We start from the raw sequence: 25,887 nt of genomic DNA on the forward strand, positions 1-25,887 counted from the left end.
TTTTGTGAATAACACTTTTCCTTAAAGAAACTTTTGCATTGATGAAAGATTACTTTGCATTGAAGTTCCCGGCCAGTTTGAGAGTGGACACTACGGATGACCGCAAAATATCTACATGCTCACACAAAGGATGTCTTTTATAAAGTTGACAGATTGTGTAAGTGGTATATACTTTTATGCGGCCTCCGAGTGAATTGACTCAACCATCTGGGGTACCGGGATGCCGGTTTTGTTTCTTTTTGTATTGGTTCCGCCTTGCGACTGGAGCTTGTTTTATTGAATAACACTCCTTTGGAACAGCTGTGGATTAATCTGTTCGTTCTTCGTGCTTATTCCTCCTGCTGGCTGGAATTTGTTTTGAGTATTTTTACGGGACATTGGAATGATCACATCATCCGCTGAACTCATAACAGCTGGCTCACTGAACATTCGTTTGTCTGTCTGAGGAATCTGAACGGTTTTATATCAGCTGGAATTTGTTTTGTGGAAGATCACACCTTTGAGACAGTTCTGTGAATGAATCTACATGTTCTTCATGTTCATTCTTCCTATTAGCTGGGGTTTATTTTACAAAGTATTTTCTGTTTGTAATTTTGCCTCACAAATTTGATGGCAAAGTTTTCGTGGGGGCTCGTGGGCATTCATGAACCTTTTGAGTTTAGAGGGATTGTCGCCGGTTGGTGCTTTCGTGTGCGGGCTTAATGCGCACGTTTTTCTTTTTGCTGTTTGTTTTGTTCGGGGGGAAGTTCGGGGTTTGATTGTTTCACTAATGGGGAATGTGGTCTTCCTAATTTTGTTTGACACACAATTTATTTCTTCTACTATATCAAAATGTCAAATGTTAATATGAGTGGATTATCTCTCTCCACATGGGTTGGGGCACCCCATAAAAAGAAGGAAGGTTATTACTTTTCTTATATGCAAGAAATATGATAGTGTTTCTTCAAGAAACACATCTCTCCCCACAGGAAGCTGAAAAAATTGGGAAGATATGGGGTGGACATGTTATTTTTAGTGTTGGCTCAAGTAAGAGCAAGGGAGTCATTATATTGATTAATAAACATCTACAATTCAAATGTCTCAAACAGACTAAAGATAAATTAGGGAGAGTCATTATTGTTTTAGCTGAAATTCAAGGGCAAAGGTTGATTTTGGCTAATATTTACACACCTAACGCTGATGATCAGGGCTTTTTTATAGATCTTGAAGGGATGCTGCAAACCGCTGGCACCCCTCATGATATAATATTGGGAGGAGACTTTAATCTTCTGATGGACTCAGTCCTTGATCACAGTGAAGCAAAAGTGTGTAAACCCCCTAGAGCAACATTAACGCTTCACAGGATGTGTAGAAATCTTGGTCTTATGGATATTTGGAGACTTTTGAACCCATCTGGTAGGGACTATACATTTTTTTCCATCAGTCCATAAGATTTATTCTAGAATAGATTTTTTTTTATATATCCAAATCCCTCATTTCATCTGTTGTTGATTGCTCAATTGGAAATATCTTAGTCTCAGATCACACCCTGGTGAGTTTAGAGGTGTTGCCATATACAGAGAAAAAGAAATCATATAGTTGGCGCCTTAATGTGTTCCTTTTGCAAAATTCTGATTTCCAACAAATGTTAAAGACTGAAATCAATGTTTATATGGAGACCAACTGGTCCTCAGTATCCTCTGTGAGCGTGGCTTGGGAGGCACTGAAGGCGGTTCTTAGGGGTCGGATCATACAGTATGCCTCATTCACCAAAAAATCCAAAGCACAAGAACTTGTGGAGTTGGAAGGAAATATTAAAAGTGTCGAGGCAGAGCTGAAGCACTGTATGTCACCTGATGGCCTCAGAGAATTGACCCGATTGAACTATAGATATAATACTATTTTGTCACGGAAAGTGGAGTTTTGGTTATTCAGGGCAAGACAGTCATACTTTGAGTCGGGGGACAAAGCAGGAAAACCTTTGGCTAGATATATAAAGCAGAGATAGTCTTTTTCAACCATTCCCTCAGTGAAATCTGCTGGTGGTGAAATATTTACCTCGGCCATTGATATTAATAATGCCTTTAAAGAATTCTATCTTGATCTCTGTAGTTCCACGTCTCATCTACTGATGAAGATGTAGGGCTTTACTGGTTGTTTAGATCAGTTTTACTATCAGAAATAATTATTTCTTTAGTTATTAATTAATATTTAAATTAATTAATTGAATCTAACTCATTAAAACCTCATATGGGGCTCCAGTAAATGTAGTGCGCTACGTTTAGTAGCGGGTTTGGTTATTAGTAATAATTAATAATTATCAAAGATAATTATTAATTATTAAAATCAATAGAACATTGATGAGAATCAATGTTAGCTTTTTCTAACCCTTTAAATCATCAATTATCAAATATAATCGTTAATTGTTAACATCGATGAAACATTAATTAAAATTAACACTAGCTTATTGATCATTCAAATTCAACAATCATCATAGATAATTATCAATCATCAAAAATCAATAGAATATTACTAAGGATTAACATTGACGGGGCACCACCCTGGAATCAGGGACTAATAACTAGATAGTATAACAGTCTCAATATTAGATTGTTTTCTTAGGAAAATCGACATCCGAAGAATATGACACCCCCTTTTTGGTCTTGGGTCTCGGGCAGGTCGCAATCGCCGCTGTCTTGTCAATTTGGGGCCGCACCTGCCCGTGGCCCAAGTGGAACCCCAGATACCGTACCTCCACCCGCCCAATCGCACACTTCTTCGGGTTCGCTGTGAGCCCCGCTCGGCGCAGCGATCTCAGAACCGCCCTCAGGTGTTGCATATGCCGCTGCCAATCATTGCTATAAATGATGATGTCATCTAAATAGGCAGCAGCGTAAGCTGAATGCGGCCTGAGGATTCGGTCCATGAGACGCTGAAACGTAGCCGGGGCCCCAAACAAACCGAACGGAAGTGTCACAAATTGGTGTAATCCAAACGGTGTGGAGAAGGCGGTTTTCTCACGGGAAATTGGTGTCAAGGGGATCTGCCAATAACCCTTTGTCAAATCCAATGTCGAATAAAAACGAGCAGTGCCCAACCGATCGAGCAACTCATCAACGCAAGGCATTGGATATGCATCAAATTTAGACACCGCGTTGACTTTTCTATAATCCACACAGAATCGCACAGACCCGTCATCTTAGGCACTAGAACAACTGGGCTGGACCAACCACTGTGGGATTCTTCTATTACCCCCATATCAAGCATCGCATCCAATTCCTCCCGAACAATTTTCTTTTTGTGTTCGGGTAGTCGATAGGGGCGGCTACGTACCACCACCCCCGGCTCGGTCTCGATGTGGTGATGGATGAGGTTTGTACGTCCCGGTAGAGGGGAAAACACATCTGCAAACTCCTGTTGCAACCTGGCAACCTCCGCGAGTTGGCTCGGTGAGAGGTGGTCTCCGCAAGTGACCGGGGTGAACTGTTTATGTTTTGAGCTCACCTCCGGTCCGAGCTCTGCCTTCTCGGGAACCACCGTAGCCAACGTCACGGGGACCGCCTCTCTCCACAATTTTAGGAGATTGAGGTGGTATATTTGACGTGCGTCCCCTCTATCGGATCGTTTAACCTCATAATCGAGATCTCCCACTCGTCGTGTGACCTCAAAGGGTCCTTGCCACTTGGCGAGTAATTTAGAGCTCGATGTGGGAAGCAATACAAGCACTTTATCTCCCGGTGCAAATTCCCTTAGCCGAGTTCCCCTGTCATACAGTCGGCGCTGTCGTTCTTGAGCTTGGAGCAAATTCTCCTGTGTTAATTGCCCCAAGGTGTGGAGTTTTGCTCTAAGATCAAGAACGTACTGAATTTCATTTTTACTGTTCGAAGGTCCTTCCTCCCAGGCTTCTCGCAATACATCAAGCACGCCGCGTGGGCGTCGCCCATACAGTAGCTCGAATGGGGAGAAGCCAGTGGAGGCTTGCGGGACCTCTCGTACTGCAAATAACAGGGGGTCGAGCCATTTATCCCAATTTCTAGCATCGTCGTGCACGAACTTACGAATCATGTTTTTGAGGGTTTTATTAAATCGTTCCACCAGGCCATCCGTTTGAGGATGGTATACACTGGTGCGAATCGATTTAATATTTAATAACTCGTACAGTTCGCGTAGTGTCCGTGACATAAACGTTGTGCCTTGATCGGTGAGGATTTCTTTCGGAATCCCCACCCGGGAGATTATTTTGAAGAGTGCCTCCGCAACACTGCGTGCTGAGATGTTGCGAAGAGGCACTGCTTCCGGATATCGCGTTGCATAGTCCACTAGGACCAATACAAAGCGATGTCCGCGTGCTGACCGTTCTAATGGCCCGACGAGGTCCATTCCAATTCTCTCAAAGGGGACCTCGATCAAAGGGAGAGGGCGCAATGGCGCTTTTGGGGTGGCCGGTGGGTTAACCAGCTGGCATTCGCGGCATGCCGCACACCACCTGCGGACATCGCCGCCAATGCCCGGCCAATAGAAACGGGCTATTAGACGGTTCAGTGTTTTCCTTTCTCCTAGGTGACCTGCCATAGGATTATAATGAGCCGTCTGGAATACCATTTCCCGACGGCTCCTTGGAATCAAAAGTTGGGTTGTATCCTCTTTGGTTCGAGTGTCCTGTGTCACTCGATACAACCGCTCATTTATAATTGCAAAATAGGGATATGAAAGTGCGATGTCAGGCTGGAGTCGTTGACCATCGATAACTCTCACTTGGTCAAAGGCGTGTTTGAGGGTTTCGTCTCGCGACTGCTCCAAAGGGAAATCCCCCTCAGGGAATTCCCTGAGAAGGGGAGGGGCCGCGGCCTCTCCCCCTCTCTCGTCATCATGACGCGGAGCTGTCGAGGATGGCCCCGGCTCCGCCTCCCCTGCCAGAGCATCGCACATCACACATCTCCCTATTCTCACACAGGACCCATCCGCACAAATTCCCTTTAATAAAGTTTTAAAATCAGGCCAATCAGTCCCCAAAATCAGCGGATGGGTGAGACGGGAACTAACCGCAGCCTCCACTCTATGCTTTTTCCCCCGAAATTTAATTGTCAGGGTCACCACTGGATACTTGTGAATATCCCTGTGTACACACTTCACCTTCACCGTTTTGGATGTGGCCAATGCCTCGGGTTGAACCAGGCGTTGGTGGATAGTGGTTTGGTTACACCCGGTATCCACCAACGCTTGGTGAGTACCCCCCTTGACACTTACCGGTATCCGGTACGCTCCGGCCCGGTCGGGGGCAGCCTGTGGGAGGTCAGAGACCCGCACCACCGTCCCCAGCTCCATCAGAGGGCACTGATCTCGGAAGTGGCTCGGGTCTCCGCACCTCCAGCAGGCCGGCCCAGGCGCCACGCCCGCACTTGCATCGGCGGGCGCCCCCCCCTGAGGGGGAGAGCGGCGGGGCACTGGAGTAGGGGAAGGTGTCGCCTCCCACGCCCGGGGAACTGGTCTCAGGGGCTGGGTTCCTCCTCGTCTGCGTGGGGCAGGAACGGGACCTGGAGAGAGAGCAGACGAGAGAGAGAGAGGGGAGGGGGAAGAGACAGAGGGAGGAGAGAGAAGGTAGGAGGGATCTTCTGTCCTCGGGATCGCCGCCATGTGGTCCTCCGCAAGTCGGATAGCTTCCTCCAACGACGCCGGGCGGTGGCACTGGACCCACTCCGCCGTTCCTTTTGGCAGTCGAACTGTGAACTGTTCCAGTACCACCTGGTCGATAATTCCCTGGACGTCGCGATCCCCCGCTAACAGCCACCTTCGGCAGGCGTCACGGAGCCGCTGGGCAAAGGCAAACGGGCGGTCAGAGCTTTCCAACTTCAAGCTCCGGAAGAGTTGACGACTTTCCTCCGGAGTGCGACCAACCCGTTGCAAGATGGCTCTTTTTAAATCTCCGTAGGCCAGGAGGCTCGACGCTGGCAGTTGTTGAGCCACGAGCTGGGCTTCCCCGGACAGTAGTGGGATCAGTCGGGCTGCCCATTGACCGAGCGGCCAGCCCCAGATCTCGGCGGTCCGCTCAAACAGATCCAGGAAAGCCTCGGGGTCGTCCGCCGCCCCCATTTTCTGTAATGCTGGCGGGGGTAACGGCGTGGGTGTGTCCGGGGTCGCGGCTGAGGATGCCCCCTGGCTGAGGAGGCTCCGGATCGCCTGCCGGTCCTCGGCTTGAGCATGCATGAGCTCGACAAACCGGCGGTCTTGATCTTGCTGGAGCTCAAGCAGCGTTTGTTGGTGGTTCCGACGTAGGCTGGCGAGGGCTTGGAGGATCTCCGCCAACTGGGAGGACTCTACGGGACGACCTCCATCCATCTTTGACCCAAAACTTCAGTTCCCGGGTTTCGGCACCAGTGTAAATAGGATGCGAGAAGCAGTTTTCCTGGTTCAGGTCAGGGTTTATTTTCTCCCTCTCTGCAGCAGCAATTACAGTCTCCCAGTCTTTGCGTTATGCACAAAGTTAATCAACAATTACACACCGCTTCACAAAAATAAACTCTCATCATTTGTAATAAAAACTCCTTGCTTCTTGCTCAGGTCTGTCGTGCCCAGGCTCTCTCCCTCCTATTTGCGGTGTGTCTCTATTTATGCCGCTCTCCCCGTGCTCACTGAAATTAGAGACAGGTGTTATACATAATTTAGCTCAGGTGTAAGCACCCTTACCGCTTTTTCTCTCTCCGGAGAGATGCTTGACCACGCCCCCGCTGCCACACTCCCTAAACTGACGACTGAGCAAAAAAATTCTCTTGATTCTGAGATTACCTTGGAGGAGCTTGATGAGGTAATTAAGGCCTTGCCTACAGGCAAGGTTCCGGGGCCTGACGGCTTTTCCTCTGAGTTTTTTAGATCTTATGCTACAGAACTGGCTCCACTTTTGTTAGAAGTTTATACGGAATCATTAAAGAACGGAAAGCTTCCTCCAACCATGACGCAAGCCCGGCTCAGTCTGATTCTTAAAAGGGACAAAGATCCAAGCGAGTGTAAAAGTTACCGTCCAATTTACCTGATCCAGTTAGATGTAAAAATTTTGTCCAAAAATCTGGCTAATTGATTATGTTATGACATCACTTATACATATAGATCAGGTGGGGTTTATTCGAGGCCGTAGCTCTTCTGGTAATATTAGGCGTCTCATCAATATCATGTGGTCAGTAGCGAATGATCAATCTCCAGTCGCTGCCATCTCACTTGACGCCGAAAAGGCGTTTGATATGGTAGAATGGGATTATCTTTTTAAGATTTTGGAAATGTATGGGTTCGGGAGTACATTTATTGGTTGGATTAAGTTACTTTATAGACACCCTGTAGCAGCGGTGCAAACAAACGGGTTAATTTCAGATTATTTTACTCTGGATAGGGGCACCCGGCAGGGTTGCCCTCTTTCCCCATTATTGTTCTGTCTTGCCCTGGAACCATTAGCAGCCGCGATAAGAAAGGAGGATGATTTTCCAGGGGTTACTGTGGGAGGAGTGACGCATAAGCTTCTGCTTTATGCAGATGATATTTTATTATTCGTCTCTGACCCTGCTAGATCTATGCCTTGCCTCCACAGAATTATTAACACCTTTTCCAAATTCTCAGGATACAAAGTCAATTGGTCTAAATCTGAAGCTTTGGCTTTGACAGCGTACTGTCCAGTAACGGCCTTCCAGCCGGCGGCCTTCCAGTGGCCCAAACAGGGAATTAAGTATTTGAGAATTTTATTCCCAGCAAATTTGTCTGATTTAGTCAGAGTTAATTTTGATCCCTTAATAAAAAGGTTTTCGAATGATGTGGACAGGTGGGCTTCATTACATTTATCGATGATTGGGAATGTTAATGTTATTAAAATGAATTGTATTCCAAAATTCAACTACCTGCTACAGTCTCCCCCTGTAGATGTCCCCCTCTCTTATTTCAAGCAATTTGATAGCATAACGAAGTCCTTCATTTGGAATGGTAAGCGTCCCAGGTTAAATTTCAATAAGTTACATAGGCTGATTGACAAAGGTGTGTTAGGCCTACCCAAGATTTTGTTTTATTACTATGCATTCGGTCTCAGACATTTGGCACATTGGTCGCTTCCACCTGAGAGAGCCCCTCCCTGGTTTTGAATTGAAAAGGAAGTTCTTGCCCCTATCTCGCCACTGCGAAGCCTTTCGATTAAACTAGCCGGAGAGGTTAAGTCGCACCCCGTTATTTTGCATTTGCACTCGATATGGACAAAAGTGTCCAGAGTGTTTAATTCTGATATTTATTTTAACGTAGCCTTGAGCATATGGCTGAACCCTAAATTATGTATTAATAAGTCCCCTTTCTGTTGGTCAGATTGGATTGTGAGGGCGGTTAATACACTCGGTGACCTATATGAGAGTGGAGTATTGAGATCTTTTGAAAATTTTATTCAACATTTTGGGATTCACAGATCTCAATTTTACAAGTATTTACAGCTGTGCCACCTGCTCTGCACTGTTTTTGGGAGTAGCATACACCCCCCTAGAGCGGCAGATACTCTGGGATTGGTGATTACTGCTTTTGGGAAGGGTCATGAGGCATCAGTGTATTACTCCCTGCTAATTCAGAGTCTGGGGGACGGAGCTTTAAATTCTCTCAAAAGATTATGGGAGGAAGATTTAAATTTGTTTAGATTTGTTAAATTTGAGGGAGTGTGGGCTAGGATTCTAAAAAAACATCAAGTCTGCATCTAGACATGCAAGGATTTTACATAGATTTTATTGGACCCCCTCTAGATTGTATAGGCTTGGTCTTAAGGACACACCCATCTGCTGGCGATGCTATTCTGAAGATGGAGACACCACCCATGTTTTTTGGGGGTGTCGTAAGATCCAAGAATTTTGGCTGAAGGTTCAGAGTTTTGTGTGTGACATGTTGGGCACTCAGGTCTCGTTCTGCCCCAGACTCTGTATTTTGGGAGATAGGGAGGTCATGGATTTGAAGGATAAGTACATGAAGGACTGGGTTTTGACCAGTGTGATGATTGGTAGGCAGGTTATTTTGAGGAGTTGGAAGGATGGAGCACCCTTGTTCCCGGAGTGGTGCGCGGAGATGGGGAGGTTGGCTGCCTTCGAGGAGGGGTCGAGCATAAGGATGGGGGTTAGGGATTCTTACAATAAGAAATGGGGCAATTACTTAGCATTTTTGGGGGAATCTCGAGGAGGGGCGGTGGAGGGAGTAATTTAGTGTTTAGTTTTTATTTTTTTATTTTTTTTTATACTTGATTATTGTATTGTTTTTTTTGTTTTGTTTTTTAGTTTTGTGTTTTTTTCTGTGTGTGTGTCTATATTCTATTGACCACAGGGGTGTTCGTGGGGGGGGTCAGGGTGCGGTGGGAGTTTGGTAGGGGGAGGGGATATAGTGGGGGTTGAATGTTTAAAGTGTTTGATTCAATATATATGTTGTTATATTTTTTTGTGTTAATTTATGAATCAATAAAAATTTTAATAACAAACAAAAAAAAAAAAGTTTGCTGATGATACGACGGTGGAAGGTCTGATCACTGACCATTATGAAACAGCCTACAGAGAGGAGGTGCACACTCTGACATGCTGGTGTCAAGAGCACAACCTCTCCCTCAACGTCATTAAGACCAAGGAGCTTGTGGTGGACTTCAGGAGAAAAGACAGAGAACACAGCCCCTTCACCATCAATGGAGCACCAGTGGAGAGAGTCAGCAGCTTCAAGTTCCTGGGTGTCCACATCACTGAGGAACTCACATGGTCCGTCCACACTGAGGCCGTTGTGAAGAAGGCTCATCAGCGCCTCTTCTTCCTGAGATGGCTGAAATGAACCACCACATCCTCACATGGTTCTACACCAGCACTGTAGAGATCATCCTGACTGGCTGCATCACCACCTGGTACGGCAACAGCACTGCCCTCAATCGCAAAGCCCTGCAAAGGGGGGTGCGAACTGCCAGACACATCATCGGAGGTGAGCTTCCCTCCCTCCAGGACATACTGTATACACCAGGCAGTGTGTGAAAAAAGCTCAGAGGATCATCAGAGTCTCCAGCCACCCAAGCCATGAGCTGTTCTCACTGCTACCATCAGGCAGGTGGTATCGAAGCATCAGGACCCACACCAGCCGACTCCATGACAGCTTCTTCCCCCAAGAGTTTTGAACTCTTGATCTCTCACGATCAATATACATCAGCACTGCACTTTATTAATCTCACACTCAACTGTAATAAATTATATTCTCTCTTAATAACACACTGGCAACTGACTATCAACCGACAGCCTAAATGTCAATACAGCACAATACAACCTACTGTATATTTTATATATACTATTTTTTTATTGTATACTGTGTATTCTATATTTTGTGTATGTGTATTCTGTATTATGTGTATTGTATATTATTATTTGTATATTCTGTTGTGTGTAATTATGTGTATATTAGATATGTAAATTGTGTTGTGTAAATGTGATGTTTATTGTAGATTGGTATATGTCTCATCATTGTCGTGACTGCTATGTTGCTCGGAACCGCACCCAAGACTTTCACCCACTGTTGCACTTGTGTATATGGTTGAATGACAATAAAGTGATTTGATTTGATTTTGAAGAGCGCTGACATTGGCTGTGTCTCGTTTGGAAGGCTGCATCCTAGGTAGGACGCGTCCTTTGAAGACAGTATACTGAGCGTCCTCCTTCAAACAAGCCTCGTTTAAACGAGACGGCCTTCATAGGACAAATGGAAACGGAACGTAACATGGTTGCTATGACAGCACGCACTCTTTAACAAGTGGAGCGCTTTGAGTGAGAAGGGAACAAAGTCCCTCTGGAAGGGAATGCATGAGGTACATTTTAGGAGAGCTACAATGATGTAAAGAGAAAAAAATAGATTTTACAGGTGTACTTTTAGTCTAATACTTTATTTTAATTATATATTAATATAATTATACATATCATATACTCTGCACCCATCTACTGAGGTACTTCAACTTGGGAATTAATATTACTTGTGTTTGAACATCATATTTACGGGCAAATTGGTGTAATTTTTTAGACATTTCCGTTGAAGCAAATAATTGTGTGGAGGTCCAAGATGGCACTCTGATCAGTCACGTTTTGATGAGCTCCACAAACTCAGCTGTTTATTTTGGCTTGTAATGCAGTTAGAAAGGCTTTTGAACTCATAGTTTGTACCAGATCATATTTAACTGGCTGTTGCATTGACTGTCAAAATGGGAAAATCCGAGAAAAGAAAAAGTAGGACCTCAAGCCACTGCTAATGCTAACAAAACTGCTAAAGAGACGCATCAAGCCCGCCAAGATCACCTGACGGAGAAAATGCATGACTATTTGAGCCAAGATACTGACTTCGTAGAATTCATGCTGTGTGAGGAAGAATTTCCCTCTCTTCCAGAAACCCCATGTAAGTCCCCTGCAGTCAAACAACGTAAGACTGAGAGTGTTGACACAACTGTCATCCTCTCACAACTGGGGGAGCTTTCGAGGCTGATTAATAATTGTTCGGATGCTTTGGAAAAGATGGTAGGGGAAAACTCACGTGTGATCGCTAGTATGAAAGAAATGATCAACGAAAATACCTGCCAGATTTCTGGAGTGAAGGATGTTATTGACTTCATGAGTGCCGAAGTAAAAGATTTGAAATTCAAAATGGTGCGACTAGCCAAAAGAGTCGATTTTAACTCGCATGAACCGGAGAAACAGCTTCTGAACCTTGAGGCTTATTCACGTCGGTGGCATCGAAGAGTTCATGGGGTCCCTGAAAGTGAGAGAGAAGATGTCCGAGGTAAGAACATCGATGTTTGCCAGCAGCTTTTGCCAGACACTAAAGACAAACTCCCAGATGTTGCAAATGGCTGAAAGACAGCAAGCCCAGAGGAATCATCGTCCAGTTTACCTCCCGTTTTCAGCGTGGCACTGTCTGGCATGCTGCTAAGGATTACATTTTTCTGAGAAATAACAACCTGAAAATATCCGAGGATCTGTCTCCAGCAGATAGAGAGCGAAGAAACAAGTTATAGCCCGTCGTGGTAAAAGCGAGACAAGAAAACAAACGAGCTTACTTTGTGGGTGGAAGAGAATTTGTAGAGGGATCTGAAATATTCCCTCCTACCTAATACGTGTGTTTCATTTATTCTTATCTTCTCTTGACTTTAAAATAGCTTCCATCCTCTTGGCTGGTTGGTGCTCTTCGATGTTGTAGAGTGAGATTTAAACGTGATCTGTTGTTGTGAAAATGTATGATCTGTAGGGGGCAGTCTAGTGCAGTCCAAGTTAGCTTTAAAAGCAGCAAGGAAGAACTTGTCAGATGTGTATATTGAGTCCACCTGTTACACTGTTGATTGTGCTGCTTGCTGCTGAACTCCCTCAGTAAATGAGGCCTATACAATCTGGAGGGGTCCAATAAAATCTATGTAAAATATTAAATTGCATAAGGCGAATCTTTGCATGTCTAGATGCAGACTTGATGTTTTTTAGAATCTTCAGGCTGGTCTCTCTCAAATTATTACAGATGTTCTGGCTTATCATCAGTCTATAGTTCTTCCCAAGACACTGAAGACTCTTATCTGGCGGTACTACACTCTTGCTTACTATGCAAGACATTTAATATGCTGCCTTTTCACATGGTTTAAATAGTTCTCATGTTACAGTTTGTTGAGAGATACAGTTATTGAGACATTCTATGCTTCAGTTATTTGCATCGTTCTGGCTTGTATAATACAATACAGGCTCTTAATGACTTAAATGAACTGGTATTATAATAATATGTTCTCAAATTTCATTTAAAGGATTACTAAATTTGCATTTCATACTGCATTTCATTATCTTTTTTCCTATTGTTAGAGTTGCGGTTCTCATCTTTATGCTCATTTCTTGACCTGTTAAAGTTCTGTACAATAATTTATTTGTTTTGCTTATCTAGGTCCATTTCATTTTTTTGTTTTTTTTCAATTGTTTTTCTTTTCTTCATGTCTTTATCTATTGTTTCTATAAATGCTAGAGGGCTAAAAAATCTCACTAAGTGAAAAGCTATTTTCTTATATCTCAAACAATTGAAATCTGATTTTTGTTTCCTCCACTCATCTGTAGAGGATCTTAATTTTTGGAGGTCACAGTGGGGACGGGACATATGGATGTCTCATGGTATGACGCATTCAGCTGGTGTATGCATTTAAAAAAAATCTGTTTAAAGGGAAAGTGTTACTCAAAAAAAGTGATTTAGGTGGACGTTATGTCTGCCTTGTTCTTGAAATGTCAAATTTGACGTGTATTCTTGTTTGTGTTTATGGTTATAACCAGCAGAAAGAAAATGAAGCCTTTATTAGTCATTTAGAGGAACATGTGTTAAAATTATTGACTAAATACCCAAATTCCATGCTTATTTTTGGTGGGGATTTTAATGTGGCTTTAGATAGCAGCATAGACAGATGGCCTCCAAAACTCCCTGACAATACTAGTCTATACTTGAAAATGTTTATGCAAAGATTCTCCTTAATTGATAGTTGGAGAGAGTTGCATCCCTCTCAAAAGATGTTCACATGGAGCAATAACTCTCTCTCCTCACAGTCCCGAACTGACCTGTGGCTTATTTCTAAGGAATTATGCAATACCTCTGCTGACATTTTGCCATCACCATTTTCTGACCATAAGAGTATCTTTATTCGTACACATTTTCTAGCTTCTGTTAATGTGCACGGGTTCTCTTCTTACTGGAAACTTAACTCCGTTCTCTCTTATAGTGAAGTAAAAGATGAAATTAATAAGATAATTCACAAAAATTGGAATAATGCAAGAAAGGAGAACAGTTACAGCAGCAACTGGAAATTTACTAAATATGAAATTGGCAAATATCTTTCTGTCAAAAATTTAGTAGTGATTTGGCAAAAAAGGAAAAAACTGATGAAAATACAGTTATATGCAAAATCACTAATCTTTTATTTAAAAACGTGGATGATTTACTTGATTGTGAAAAAGCAGAATTGGCTGACTTGCAGCACAAATTAGACAACATATATAAACATAAAGCTGAAGGGACGTTTATTGGATCGCGCAGAAAATGGATTGAAGAGGGTGAACAAAACTCTACCTGTTTTTTCAGATTGGAAAGACAGCAAGCTAAAAATAACCAAATTCAAAAACTCATGATTAATGGTAATATTAGTGATGACCCAAAAAATATTGCAAAGTTCTGTGCCAAATTTTATAGTGATTTGTATACTTCTAAATTATCCCAACAACATATGAATGATTTCTTTAAATCTTTACCTAACATAAACCAGTTGAGTGATTTAGATCAACACTTTTGTGATGCCTCTATCACATTGAAAGAGAGAGAGGAAGCTATTAACTCTTTAAAAGCCAACAAATCTCCCAGAACAGACGGACTCAGCTCAGAATTTTACAAGCTGTTTAGTCATAATATAGCACCATTCTTATTAAAGGTTTATGAGGAAAGTATAGAGAAAACATTACTTCCAGCCACGTTATGCCAAGGGTTAATAACTCTTATCCCAAAATTAAATAAAGATCCCCTCTTAACAGACAATTGCCGTTCAATCACACTGTTAAACAATGATTATAAAATAATAGCTTTAGTCCTAGCAAAAAGATTAAAATATGTATTGAACTCTATCATTGACGAAACACAGTCAGGGTTTATGCAGAAAAGACACATTTCCAATAATATACGGTTAGTACTAGATATGTTAGACTATTCAGATTTAATTGACAGAGATGGCTTCATTTTCTTTTTAGATTATTACAAAGCTTTTGACACATTGGAACACAAAGTTTTATCTCAGGCTCTTCAAAAAATTGGCTTTGGCGACTCCTTTTGCAGGATGGTTAAAATGCTATACATAAATGGAAACAGTTCAATCAAACTAAGTAATGGTACTTCACCTAGATTCTTTTTAAATCGAGGAGTTAGACAAGGATGTCCAGTTTCCCCTTATCTATCTTAATTGCAACACAGTTCCTTAGCTCACATATCAATAGTAGTCATTTAAAGGTTATCACAATTGGCAATACTAAAATAAAAATTAGTCAATTAGCGGACGATACAGCTTTATTCTTGAATGATTTGTCACAAATTCCAGTGGCTTTGTGTATTCTTCAGTCCTTTTCTGAAGCCTCGGGGTTAAACTTTATTAAATGCGAATTGCTATCAATTAAAAATTGCTCTGTCACTTCAATTGAGGATATTGCTGTCAAAAATTGTGTAACATATCTTGGTATACAAATAATTAACGATGAGTATAGGTGTTCAGCAAACTTCAAACCTATTATTACCAAAACACACACACACACACCAAATGGAATTGCTGGTTACAAAGGGGTCTGTCCTTAAAAGGCAGAATACTACTCACTAAGGCAGAGGGTCTGTCTCGTTTGACCTACGCAGCTCAGTCTCTCTTTGGGGATAAGCCTACGTGTAAATTAATTAATGAGGTTTTAATAAAATTCTTAAGGAAAAATAAATCTCATTATTCTTTACAGCAAAGATTATTTCTCACAAACAAAGTGAAAGAAGTTTCCTTTAAGCTGATACACAGGTTTTACCCTGTTACGAAATTTATACAAATGTTTAGAGCTGATATTGATTTAACATGCTCTTTTTGTCTGAACTCTGATGAAACAGTGGTACAGTTATTTTGGTCATGTAACTACACTCCGAAGCTTTGGAATGATATTGGTGTTTTTGTCAAGTGTAAGATTTTGCTGGGCTTCTCAATACATATGAGAAACATTATATTTGGGTATTTTGACTCGGACCCCACAAAAGAAAATATCTGTTTTGTTATTAATTTAATTTTTTCCTAAGCAAATTTCACATTCACGAATGCAAATTTTCAAACTAAACCTGTCTTCTTATAAGAAATGGAAAATTATTTAAATGTGACCTCAGTATCTGTTAATAAGAAAGCTATAAGGACTGTTAGAATTTGCTCTGCTTTTGGGCTCTTTATGTTATCAGTTTTATGTGATATAATGGCCCTCTTTTTTATATTTATCTTTTTTTTTTTTTGTTTCTTTTATTAGTGTTATTGTTGATATTATGTGCTGTATGTTTATTTTTCTGTATGTTCCCGTTCTCAGCAATAATAATAATAAAAAAAAAAAGCAAAGAATTGTGGGTTGTGAGTGCCCACGAAGGATACACCTCATGCATCCTCCGAATTCCCGTGAAAGAAGGTCACATTCGAAGGCTGCTTTCGAAGTGTCCTACTCGCTTTTATGAAACGAGACAGCCTCGATGACGTATGCAGCCAACAAATGCGACCTCCGGAGTACGCATCCTTTCAAACGAGACACAGCCAAAGAGTATGCCACAGCCTAGTTGTTTACAAACGTGTTACACGCACTTCCGTGTGACGTCTGTCTTCCTCGCTGTGACGTACTGCATCTGTCTAGTGCGTTTCAGAGTGTGTCGCCCCCAGCTGGACTGGAATGTATCAACCTGGGTTAAACGAACTGAGGTGCTGGGTGTTGTTTTAGAAACGTTTGTTTGAGGAAGTTTAACATTTTCACACAGTGCTATTTCTGCTCCAAGTCTCCTTTTGACATAATATGAAAAGGCAGTATCAGGGTTAAATATAAAAATGTTGAGCTGCTGTCCTCCATGGATGTTAGAAGTATTTTAATTGAAAGGTTACACTTCCCTCTCAACTTGGCTGTATATACTGACAAACAAATATCAAAATTGACACAAAATAATGAAATCAAACTGGGATATTTCTTTTTTTGTTGTTGTTGTTGTTTTAAACTGGTCAAACTGAACAGCCAACAATGCAGAGATGACACTTTGTCAAATTCAGTGAGTCAACACAAAGCTGTTCCACTCAATGACTATAAAAAGACACTGGCAGACTGTAGTCTAGTTACAGTAACAGAAACTCTGTTTGACAGAGATAGGAAATTGGGCGTTGAAGGCTGCTGGCGAGCAGACCTGCTGTATGCCTGGTCAGTCATTGATAAGCAGTGGTTTCCCGAAGTGTTACACAAATGATATGGCAGTAATATGGCAGACACATTAATGATGACAAGTGCAATGACATGTTTTATGACAAAAGTTCATTACATTTACATATTTAAATCATTCATTTTGTAATTTTTTTAAGTCATGTATTTGGTTTGATGAGATTTACGTAGACTCAGCAGCTGTACATGTAATTTGTTAATTCTTCATGTTGAAAACATGCATGTTTAACTTGCTGTTTACATGGTGTGAGATAGTTAGTCAAGCATTCTCAATTTAAATGATTTTTGATCGATCACTAAATGATTACTCATTGTTTAAAACAATTGCTGTGCAGTTATAATACTGTTTCCTCCATAGCTTCAGTCATTTTGTTCTCTGTTGTGCCTTTGTGTTCAGAGAGCCTCGTGGCCGCCGGTGAGTTTGTGGAACAGCTCTTCATTCAGCGTGTCGCTTTGGTCTCGAGAGCGTGTGGACATGAAGATATATCCTCCAATGTACTCATGCACAACCTTGCAGTCAGCATTCACACAGCCGAATGCGATGTTAATGTTTCCATCGAATTCAATCGCCACCTTGTATAGAGAGACAGGTGTTAAGCGCTGATTGAAGTCACAAATTTGCTTATATTTGATTAGGGACCTTAAAATGGTGCAGAATCATATATATTATGTATGTCTGTTATCCACCGTTTCACTTGAACGCAGAAGTGTTCCACAATTCATCACACAAGTTGAAGTGAACAAATATTTACTTCAGTTAACATTTAAAATGGTTGTGGTTCTCCATCTGGGCCGCTCGTATTGGTAGTCTTTACATTGATTCTTATAGATACTGGAACCAGAAAACAGTCCAGCGGCAATTAGAATTATCATGGCGGCACCCAGTTGTTGGTCAGGAAAACTGGACAACTTTTTTGGGGTTTGAAATGCTCAAAATCCTAAAATATCCCTCCAGGGTTTTTTACTCTTTCCAGGTTTAAATTTGAGAAAAAAATCCCAGATTTGCTGTGTGGTCCCAGACTTTTGGACTCTACATAACACAGGGCAAGGTTCCTTTATTTAATTTCAATTGATCAAGATGTTTATTGAATCCTACCTGTCGTATGTCCCAATTAACATTCCACTGTCTCATGTTATTGTAGCGCCACGTCTTCACCACATCTCCAACTCCCAGATCTATACGGATCAGACGGTTGTTAGCGATGCCCAGAACTTCATCCTTACGACTTCCTTTGAACCTGAGAAAAGATATGGCAATAGAAGTAACCTGGATCACTTAGCCGAATTTTTATTTTCAAATGTATCAACACGATGTCCAGTAGGTCTGTCTTGTCACAGCATCTCCATATTCATCATTTGCTTTGCATAAAAGTTTATACATGATGTACATCAATAAAGGTACACGATCATGAGCTGAACATGCTTTTCTGTGCCTTTAAGAGAGGTTATATAATCCACAGTCCATTCACCTGACCATGAAGTAGGAAATTCCAAAGTCAGGCAGAGCTTGCCAGATCTGCAGAAATTTTAAGATGGCAGATGTCAAGGAGAGCTGGGCAACATTCTGAAAAGCCTCCAGAATACGAGGGGTTAACTGAAAATAGTGAGAAGAATTGAGGTTGTAGTGATTATTTTTAAACCTTGGAGAAAACCTTTAAGTAGACACATTCAGGTTTAATAATATTGAAATTCAACAAGTACAGTGAAGTGAAACAAACAATTGAGTAATGAGCCAAAATGAAATTGTGCTAGGGTAACTGACTGGCAACCACATTAATGGTCAGTATACCTGTTTGGGCTTGTATCTCTTATGGTATCTTGGCGAGACAAGGCTGTGTGTGTTGATGCTTTCGTCTGTTTGTGTAGCTGGAGCTGATGAGTTGGAACGCTGCATGGAGAGGAAGGTCTGGATGTTCTTCACTTCACTTTCATACGAGCTGTCCAACAGTGTCAAGCCTTTGGAGGCCAGTTTACAGGCTGCCATCCACTGAGAGTATTGCTTTTCCTGTAAGGGTGAGGATGGTGGGAATCACAACTAGTGTTCAGACTAGTTATTATTTTCACTTATTGCACAGCTCTCTGGATGGTCATTATCCATTAACATAGTTGTGTTTATGATTTTTCATTGATCTTATGTTTTAACAGCTGAAAGTTATGTAGTCACTCACATTTTCACATCGTAAGTAGATTTCGTTCATGCCTTCCGGTGCAGGAATGAGTAGTTTTATACAAAACTTTTGGCCTGCTATATTTACATCAGGGGCCACCTCACAGCCTAGAGAGATATAGAAGAGTTACAGCTAACAAACAGACTAAAAGTGGTGCATTTGCCCACTCTGGTTTCAACCTCCACAGAGGTGTGAACGCATATTCACATGCACATGCATATGCACAGTGTGAGAAGCTGCATGCAATAATGACTCCAGCAAAGGTAAATATTGCAATGGGTTTAATTGATTAAAGGATTAAAGCTAATATCTGCCTTCTTTTCTTAAAGGGATAGTTCACCCCAAAATACAAATTCTCTAATCATTTACTCACCCTCATGCCATCCCAGATGTGTAAGTCTTTCTTTCTTCTGCAGAACACAAATGAAGATTCTCAGAAGAATATTTCAGCTTTCTAGGTCCATACAATGCAAGTGAATGGGTGCCAAAATTTTGAAGCTCCAAAAAGCACATAAAGACTCCAGTGTTTTAATCCATATCTTCAGAAGTTAAATGATAGGTGTGAGTGAGAAACATCAATATTTAATCAATTTAAAAAATTCCTTTTTTGCTAGAAATTCGTCTCCCTGTACAATAGTGGGTGATATACATAAATAATGTGAATCACCAAAAATACAAGAAGAATATGAAAGTTAAAATGGAGATTGACTGAGGAGGTGAACTTATAGGAAAAAAGGCAAAACAAAAAAAAAAAAAAAGTAAAAAAATAAAATAAATAAATACACAAACCAGCCCATCTGGCACCAACAATCATGCCTTGCTCCAAATCACTGAGATCACAGTTTTAACCCCATTCTGATGGTTGATGTGAATATTAACTGAAGCTCCTGACTCATATCAGCATGATTTTGTGCACTGCACTGCTGACACATCATTGGCTGATTAGATAATCACATGGATGATTGTTGGTGCCAGACGGGTTGGTTTGAGTATTTCTGTAACTGCTGATCTCCTGGGATTTTCACACACAACAGTCTCTAGAATTTACTCAGAATGGTGCCAAAAACAAACAAATATCCAGTGAGCGGCAGTTCTGTGGATGGAAATGCCTTGTTGTTGAGAGAGGTCAAAAGAAAATGGCCAGACTGGTTTGAACTGACAAAGTCTACTGTAACTCAGATAACCACTCTGTACAATTGTGGTGAGAAGAATAGAATCTCAGAACGCTATTCTGAGATGCGGGTTGGCACTGTTTTGGCAGCACGAGGGGGACCTACACAATATTAGGCAGGTGGTTTTAATGTTGTGTCTGATCGGTGTATGTGATTTTTGGAGATTCAGAACTTTGACCCATTCACTTGCATTGTATGGACCAAAAGAGATGAGAAAGCCTTTTAAAAATCTTCATTTGTGTTCTGCAGAAGAAAGAAAGTCATACACATCTGGGATGGCATGAGGGTGAGTAAATGATCAGATAATTTTACTTTTTGTGTGAACTATCCCTTTAAGACAGAGGGATTTAGGACAAATTGTTTAGTCAATCTATCAATGAGGCTTTATTACTCAACTTAAAACTTCTCTTTTTCTGAATGCAGCATGTTCAGTTCTTTCACAACACTGTTCCTTCTCTTATTCAGTAAGAGTGCAAGATTAGGGTAAAGTGTGGCTTTTAGACCTAAATATTAAAAATAATAAGTAATAAAATAAGTATGAAAAAATTATAAAATAAGTAAAAAAATACAGAATATAAATAAAATAAAGTCAGAAGTAAAATGAAATAATATTATATATTATTTATTTTATTATAATTAAAATGATGGTATAATTAAAAGTAAAATTAAATAAAACAAAAAATAAAATAAAATATTATTTTTTTGTGACATTAGACAGTAAGGCAGTTGGGTTCACCTTTCAGGTTGAGTTGTTGTATAGGCTCTCCATATCGTTCTTCTTTACTCTTGTAATAGGAGATTGATGTGTCCTGAAAGTTGCACCAGTACTGCTTGTAACCCTTTAGAGTCAGTTTCCTAGGCCTAAACGGTGAAAAATGAGATATGAGACAAATATATTCTAATGACTAAGAGTACAATGCAACCAAAAAAGAACCTTACCGAAATATTTTCAAAAAGCCATTCAGCTCTGGAGCAGTCATGTTTTCCTGTGGAAAAATCAGAGATATCAATGACACTAGAGTTAGAAAGTACCTGTCTGTCTCTTCATTACTGGAGTTGAATCTGCAGATAACACCCTGTTTCTGTTTAGTTTATTAATTGGATTAACTTGAACTTCCACCACTATGTTCCAGTGCAACAAACTGAATGACTGTCTTTTACCAGCATGTCCGTGCTGTTACTCTCTCCAACCATCTTGACTTCCAGAGATTTTAGGGCGGACTCCAAATCATCCATCCCCTGACAGGGAGAGACCATGTCCTGAGACAAGGACAGTTTTCCTATGTGGTACTAAAAGAGAAAGTGAGATAGAGAGACAAAGATAGAGTGTAAAACTGCTTTAGGACTGTTACTAAATTGATAGACTTCAAGATGTCATTATTGTTAGCTTATTAGCCAATATGTTATTTTCATCTAGAACTAAAAGCATAAATGGATAAAGAGATTTATATTGTACCTGCAGGGCTCCAAAAAGCATCATTTCCTCCTCTGTGCAGTCTATATCCTCCAAGAGAATAGCCCAGCGAGCTTGCTCATATAACTGTGTCAAACGCACTGCATCATACTACAATAAAAAGAGAAACAGGTTACATGAGTGTAACCTTATTCTGATGCATTGCTTCACATACACATCTTTACCCAAACACTCATACCTTGGGATCCATATCATGGAAAGTGTAGTATTTGAAACGAAGCCACAGCCTGTCGTTCTCTTGTATGCCCTGCTGCATGAGTGAACGTGATGAATCCAACCACCTCAGGGGAATAGAAGATCATTTAAATGAAGAAAGAAATGTAGATTGAATTCTTTAAAGCCTGTGCTTGTTTCTCAGTTGTACCTGGTGTGAATGTGTGTTTTGTCTACCACACTGGCCGGCCGGTAGAGTTTGGCAATGGTTTCAGGAGAAGGGGAGGGAAGGCTGACAGAAAGCATTTTGTACACAGCCTCAGTCTTGGGAGAATCAGCAAAATGAGCTGGCATGCCATTGTACAGGGCTTGAACAGAACCTGTGTGCAGATACAATCAAGTTTAAACTGTAGTGCTTTCTCTAAAGTGACAAATGAATATTACTTTTTTTTTTTTTTTAACTAAATTTAGGCCTATTAATTTAAAACTGGAGCATTTGATCTGTTGGAATAAGATAGCTTCCTTTTATGTTATTTGAGCACCTGCGGTTAAAGGCACGTCTGTGAGATCATACAGCTCTTCTGAGGAATCTTTATCTTTCTTTTTCTTTTTCTCCTCAACAGGACGAAGCAAAGAGAGCTCCTCTGGTCGACGAATATCTGAAAGTGGGAAATTGACAAAGAAATATATATATATATATATATATATATATATATATATATATATATATATTTTTTTTTTTTTTTTTTTAAATTGCAACATAACACATACAATAGTAAAATGTACTTTTACATTGTACTGTACATTTACATCTTCGTTTAGTAGATGCTTTTATCCAAAGCAAATTATTACATTTCATTAGTTTGTGTTTTTTTACCCTCTGGGAGTCAAACCCATGACCTTGCCGTTGCTAGTACCATGTTCTACGAGTTGAGCTTCAGAAAAATAATACAGGTGTAGCTTGATCTAAGCAAGAATATGAGACTCGTACAACAATTTTTTTGCTGTGACTATTACATTTATTTTTACCATGAGGGTTGAAAGAGTCCACTAAACTCAGCCAGGATTCACTTACTGAGAACCCTGCAGATGCCCATGACAGTGCGAAACACAGGAGTGGAGAAACAGGCTCGCATTTTCAGTGTCGCCCCATTCGGCAAGCCCAGTCGCAGAGGCTTGTGCTGTGGGGTGAAGATGAGCCGAGCGTCTGCATGGACCCCACACTTGTCCAGTGTCCAGGTGGTCCGGAGCAACCACTGCTGTTTCTGCTCCCACCACAGAGCATGATCAGACCAGTCCTTCTTCAGCTCTAGAGATGTGAGGGCAGATGAAGGTCTTTCAGAAAATCATGTGGAATAAGAAACCCTGCATAACACATAAGTAAGCAACTGTATTGCTATCCATCCAACCATCCATTCATCCATCCATCCATCCATCCATCCATCCACTTTTAAAACTATTTAAACTTTCAAGCAAGTCTGTCTTGATAAACTTTACCTATCATTGTGTTTGTATTATTACGTATATATGTTATTCTTCTGTTATTCTGTGTCTAGCTGTTGTATTTCTGGAAGCATCTGTTACCAAGCCAAAAACTCTTTCTGATTTCTAAAGTGTAACTCACTGGTTTGCTCAACTAGTTTGAGAATAACACCACCAATGTGGAGGTCAGAGGTCACGCTGATTTTGAGGGGTGGGGCATCAGGACCAAGATCCTCCACGGTGACTGTAAGGTCCCACGCTGCCATCCTGCCAAGAGGCCCCAACATAAAGGGAAATTATGAGATTTGTTTACATAGAATGTGGAAACAGCAGAAGCTATTGAGTTCTATTTATAAGTGCATTACATCTCCAGTATGTTCTGTCAGTCAACAGAATATTACATTTACAAAATGTGTTAAAGATCAGAACTTTAGAGGCATGATGAGCAGCAGTACATCACAAGGTTAGCATGATCAAACTGATGTTACTGGTCGTGACACCCTCCGCCAACACACGTGTACATTACATACTGTTTGCTTCATCCACCCTGTGAGTGTGATCCTTCTATTTTGCTCCCAGTCAAGTTTACTGTGGCAGATACTTCCCTTTAGACACGAATCACATGGAACCACATTTCCTCTTTTGGTCAAGCATCTAATCGCTAATTTTGGGTGGTTTTGTGTATGTGTGTTTGTCCGTGTGTAACCTGATCATTTTGAATTCAGTTCATCACATGAAAATGATTAATTGAAATAGACGCAGTCCCAAGTAACATTACATATGTTACTTTTAAACTGTTCATCAAAATCATTTCATACGGACACAACACTATAAAATAGGGCAACATGCGTAATCATCACCTCTGGATGTTATATATTAATGCAAAATGTGCCAACTTAAGGGATAGTTCACCCCAAAATGAAAATTCTGTCATTATTTACTAATCCTCATGACTTTCTCCTGTGGAATACAGTTAGTCTCAGTCACTATTCACTTTCATTGTATGAAAAAAAAAAAAAAAAAAGATGCAATGAAAATGAATGGTGAGTGAGGCTAACATTTTGCTAACATTTTCCAAACAGGTTTGGAACTACATGTGGTGAAGTAAATGATGACAGAATTTTCACTTTAGGGTGAACTACAGAAATAAAGAGTTTCTGTTTTTAATATAGGTCAAAGTTAATTGTCGAAGGCTTAAATGTATTAAAAAGGCAATTAACTATTTTTAACGAATAAATTGTTTTTCCTTACCTTTTCTGTCTTGGTTTGGATTTGTTAGTGTCTCTCTCCTATGTAGTCAATTATAAGTCGGTAGAGCTCTTTATTAGGTACACAGACACACACACACACACACATATGCATAAGACTGCTCTGCTATGTAAAACTCAGTTGTGGTTTTTCATGGTATGTCAGGGCTGACAAAAAAGGGTGTTCCTCTTTTCTCAATTTCCGTATAACGGAACTGTACTGTATATGGTTTTACTCACTGGGCGTGCTCTTGCACAAGAAAAACACACAACTGCTTATAAAAATTGTGACTGTTATGTGAGCGTGAAAATGACACAGAGCCAAATGAGTCTGGCAATTATGTGTTGTTGTTTTTCTCATAATGCAAGACTGTGCAACTCATATGAATGATCTCCTTGAGGGTCATCTGTTGAAACTGTATGAAAGAAAGAGACTTCTTTAGAATGCTTAATTCGGATATGCAAAAAGATATGTAAAAAGGTAGCTGAAGTGACATTTTAAGCATTGACTTGATCAGTGTTCTGCAGTGTGACATACTATATAATCCATTTACATTTATTTTACACAGCATTTGTTTCTAAAAAAAATCTTGTTGAATAATTACTAGTGCAGTTTAAAGGACCTCATATACTCTGCTTCAGTCTATTTTTTTTAAGATATATTCATTTTAATTGTGACTAAGACAAATTTCCATCAAACTGAATTTAGTAATCTTTAAAGTGTACATATTATGAATTCAGAATACATGTGCAGTGTTTAAAATGTATGAGGAGAATAAACTTTAAAAACTTAGTAAACAAAATTCACAAGTTTTTAAAAAAACAATTTGATAAATGGCAAAGCAACTACATTAAACTATACGTACAGTGGCAAAGTTAAGCTTATTTAAAGGGATAGTTCACCCAAAAATATAAATTCTCTAATGATTTACTAACCCTCCTGGGATCCCAGATGTGTATGACTATCTTCAGCAGAACACAAATGAAGATTTTTAGAAGAATATCTCAGCTCTGTTGGTCCACACAATGCAAGTGAATGAGTGGCAACATTTTGAAGCTCCAAAATCCACATAAAAGCAGCATAAAAGTAATCCATAAGACTCCAGTGGTTAAATCCATATCTTCTAAAGCAATATGAGAGGTGTGGGAGAGAAACAGATCAATATGTAAGTCATTTTTTAACATAAATTCTCCTCCCTGCCCAGTAGAATGCGATATGCACGAAGAATGTGAATT

General features: G+C 40.5%; 1 protein-coding gene across 1 annotated transcript; it reads right to left on the reverse strand.

Annotated features, from left to right (window-relative positions):
• Nucleotides 1-17,007: 17,007 nt before the first annotated feature.
• On the reverse strand, nt 17,008-24,820 carry LOC127417905 (fermitin family homolog 3-like). The gene is made up of 15 exons (XM_051658168.1): nt 24,656-24,820; nt 23,547-23,671; nt 22,998-23,231; nt 22,465-22,581; nt 22,134-22,302; nt 21,948-22,050; nt 21,752-21,859; nt 21,457-21,585; nt 21,235-21,281; nt 21,032-21,156; nt 19,124-19,230; nt 18,745-18,960; nt 18,425-18,549; nt 18,052-18,193; nt 17,008-17,528 (listed from the first exon to the last, which is right to left on the reverse strand). The coding sequence occupies exons 2-15, from the start codon at nt 23,668-23,670 to the stop codon at nt 17,349-17,351; spliced, it is 1,926 nt and encodes a 641-aa protein (XP_051514128.1). The 5' UTR covers nt 23,671; nt 24,656-24,820; the 3' UTR covers nt 17,008-17,348.
• Nucleotides 24,821-25,887: the final 1,067 nt, after the last annotated feature.

The sequence above is a fragment of the Myxocyprinus asiaticus genome, chromosome 27 (assembly GCF_019703515.2).
Source record: "Myxocyprinus asiaticus isolate MX2 ecotype Aquarium Trade chromosome 27, UBuf_Myxa_2, whole genome shotgun sequence".
In the NCBI taxonomy this organism is placed as follows: domain Eukaryota; kingdom Metazoa; phylum Chordata; class Actinopteri; order Cypriniformes; family Catostomidae; genus Myxocyprinus; species Myxocyprinus asiaticus.